This window comes from Apis dorsata, unplaced genomic scaffold (genome assembly GCF_000469605.1).
Source record: "Apis dorsata unplaced genomic scaffold, Apis dorsata 1.3 scaffold_169, whole genome shotgun sequence".
NCBI classification, from domain to species: domain Eukaryota; kingdom Metazoa; phylum Arthropoda; class Insecta; order Hymenoptera; family Apidae; genus Apis; species Apis dorsata.
This window is the reverse complement of record NW_006263457.1, coordinates 416,209-419,744: the sequence shown is the minus strand read 5'-3', so window position 1 is coordinate 419,744 and position 3,536 is coordinate 416,209. Positions and strand designations below refer to the sequence as shown.

Below are 3,536 nucleotides of genomic sequence, written 5' to 3'. Positions count from 1 at the left end.
GAGGGTTTGCTGAGCCCGGACGAGCAGCCGAGTCAGCCCGAGAAGGACTCCGAGGGGAGGGAGAAGGTTCTGAGCCTGCTTCGATGGATCTCGGCGAAAGACAATCAAAGCAGTCTGGAGCAGGTGGCGGAACAGTGTTCGAGGGGTCTGGAGCAGTTCGACGAGAGGGTGATGGAGGCGTTGAAGGCCGAGGTGAACGCGGCCATAGACAGCGCGAACAAGCAGGATATGAAGGAGATCAAGGGGCTGGGCGAGAGGTTGTTCGCTTTGGAGCAGCTGATGGCGCAGACGAAGAAGCTGGTCCAGGAGCAGGGGGAGCTCGCCCAGGGTTTCCTCCAGAATCAGAGCCGGGCGAACAACTTGGGCGACGCGAGCGTGCTTCCCGACCTGTGCACGTCGCACAGGCGCCAGCTGCTCGTCATGCTGCAGAACCACAACAAGTTGCGCGACATCAGGCGTAGGTGCACGAAGGCGAAGGAGGAGCTGTCGGTGAACATCTATCATCGGCTCAAGTGGATCATGTACGTGGAGAACAAGATGATGGAGGTGGACGGCAAGTTGGTCATGTATCACGAGAGCCTGAAACGTTTGAGAAGGCACCTCGAGGTGCTGCAGCAGATCCATCTCGCGCCGCAGATGTACATGAACGCCGTGGCCGAGGTCGTTCGCAGGAGAACGTTCTCGCAGGCTTTCCTGGTGTGGGCCAGCAACTTGGCCTGCCAATTGCTCACCGTTCACAGCGAGGAGTTGGCTCGCAGGAGGGAGTTTCAGAGTAAATTCGACGGCCACTTCCTCAACACCTTGTTCCCCGGCCTTGAAGACACGCCACCGCCATTCGCCACCCAGGCGCCATCCGTCTTCGATAACGGATTGCCAAAGGTATAACTTAGGTTTATGTATATTCTCATTGTCGAGGAGAGGTCGATTATTACGATGGTCGTTGCAGTTGACGGCGGAGGATATGGAATCTCTTAGATCCCAGCTACCCGATCTGGCGCTCACCATCTCGTCGCCAGATTTGAACAGCATCACTCAGTTCTTCCTCTCGAAGAGTCTTACCAGCACGGACGAGAACAACAAGGAGAAGGACAGCGCTTCGATGCGCGTGGACGTGGCCGCCAAGGAGCAGGAACGAGGAGCCAGGGCACCGATGTTGTTCGACAGGTATTCGGATCCCCGAAGAAGAAAATTTCCCAGAGGAGGGAAAGGATTACCCCGAGCTTTCTTCTCTTCTTCCAGGGGTGGTTTCGAATCGGAGACGGACACGGAGGAGTTCGAGAAGATCGGGCAGGGCGCCACGGACTCTAAACCGGAGTCCTTCGATGGCGCGAAACAAATGCGCCAGAAGCAATTGGAGGTTGGTGCCTCGCGAAGCGTCTCCCCCGCTTCCTCGACCTCGACTAACGTATCCCCGCTTAATTCGAAAGTCGCGGACCTGACGAACCGGTCATCCTCCTCGAGCGAGCCTGGATCCTTCCATTTCCCCAGTCTGTCCGTGAGCGAGCGTCCAGCTCAACTGAGCCCGTTAACCGAGTGCGCCGAGAACGGCGAGTCGAGCTGTTTGCTTCACCGTGCTACTACGAACTGTCTTACCAAATATCACGAGACGCCATCGGCCACGATGGCCGCCGAGGAGCCCAACTCCCTAAGCCCGAATCCCCCCTCCTCCCTGTCACGGTCCGTGATGTGCGACGGCCAGCAGCAGCAACGCCACCAGCTGTCCGGCAGCGGCGGTAGCAGCCCGTCCGTGGGAGTTGGGCCTACCGACTTCATGGCTACCGAATTTTACATGGACGAGTCTCTGCCGAGCAGCCTCAGCGAGCATCCCGCCGACGGCCAGCACCAGGCTATCGTTTCCCTTCTCCAGGTACTGGACGACTTACAGCTCGCTAACAGACCTTGTAGTCGTAGCCGTAAACGTTCCATTACCGCTAATATATATATATATATATGTATGTATGTATGTATATATATATATATATACACGTATCCTCGATCCCTCCTACGAGATATATATATATATATATATGTATGTGTATATGGTACATATACTTGTTTGCTTTACACATATTCGAAATTAGTATTCCCAATTTTTGACTCGTGTACTCCTCGTTTTCCTTGTCTATGTGTATATCATTTTCTCTACGCCATCCTCCTATCTTGTAATTCTGTATATATTGTATATATATATATATATAAAATAGAGTATATATATGTATTAATGATATACTTTGTGATATATATATATATATTATATATACATATTTTTCGTGCAAACGTTTTTAAGAAAAGGTATATTTTTTTTTTTTTATTAGACGTTGTCCGCTTACTTGAATTTTTATGTCCACTTACTTTCCCTTTCTGTGGTTTCTAGGTAACTTTCGTTGTCATTGTCTTTACATTCGCTATCCAGTAAGCTATTAGCGCTGACTTATTGCAAAGTAATTTTCAAAGTCGTGTGGGTATGTATCTCTTGCCTGCCATGAGTTCTTTCTTCACGAGTTGTCCACGCCAACCTTTCTCTCTAGAACATGCTTGCGTATTCGTTTTACGTTAACTTGATTAGCCGGCCGCGTGTCGTGTCGTCCCTCTGTGAGTGCGTGTGTCTTTTGATTTTTTTTACAGGATAGCTGCCGTCGCACTCGATAACTCCCGTTCCCACGTTCCCGAAGTACGTTTTTTCCTCGAGACGATATTTCGAATCGAAAGACGAGAGAGATATGACACGGATTTTCAGAGTTAAAGCGACGACTTCGATTCGAATCGGACTATCGTTTGCCATCATTCGAATAATCATCGCGCTACTCGACTCACACATTTTTTTGGGATCTTCTTCTTGCTCTTCTTCGTCGAATCTAACTTCTCTCTCTCTCTCTCTCTCTCTCTCCCTATTTTCCCCTACTCGCTAACAACTCTCTTAATTCTCTTTACTTTCTTTCTTTATTTCACGCCTGTGAACGATATTATATTACGATATTTGATCGTGAATAGTTGTCTTTTTTCTTGCCACGTTTTTCATGCGAGGACACGCTTTCCTTCCCCTGTACTCATCGACGCATTTGTGACGGTCGACGTTTCAGGAGAATCTTGGGAACACCCGGGAAGAGGTGGAGAGGCTTCGTTCCATCTTGAAAACGATGAAGGCTGTGGTGTACGAGGCGTTGAGGTCCGTTCGCCAGGAGTTGGCCGTTCTCAGGGATCGATCGGACGAGGGGGCGACCGGTTTCTCCGAGACGACCGAGCAAGTTCGCGAGGCTCTGTCGTTGTACACGCGCGAGTGCGACCGCCGCCTTCGAGAACGGGAGCAAGAGTTGACGGTGGACCACGAGCTCGAGATGGCGGACGTGAAGAAGATGATGGAGAATCGCGAGGAGGAGATATGCACGTTGAAACGAAGCGTGATGGAGAAGGAGACCGAGCTGGCCGAGCACGAGCGTCTGATATCGACCATGCGGCAAAAGTTGGAGAACGAGCAAACGGAGATGAGGGATCTGCAAACGCGTCTTCACCAACAGCTGGAGGAGGCTTTGGAGCAG

The 3,536-nt window shown here is 51.0% G+C and overlaps 1 protein-coding gene across 1 annotated transcript in view; it reads left to right on the top strand.

Moving 5' to 3' along the window:
* LOC102680516 (RB1-inducible coiled-coil protein 1) overlaps nt 1–3,536 on the top strand; it is a 44,263-nt gene that overhangs the window by 39,105 nt on the left and 1,622 nt on the right. The window contains exons 6-9 of the mRNA XM_006614040.2: nt 1–879; nt 947–1,164; nt 1,240–1,867; nt 3,081–3,536. The exon at nt 1–879 is cut by the window's left edge and continues 7 nt beyond it; the exon at nt 3,081–3,536 is cut by the window's right edge and continues 297 nt beyond it. Of these exons, the coding sequence (XP_006614103.1) occupies nt 1–879; nt 947–1,164; nt 1,240–1,867; nt 3,081–3,536 (2,181 nt within the window). The remainder of the gene's footprint in view (nt 880–946; nt 1,165–1,239; nt 1,868–3,080) is intronic.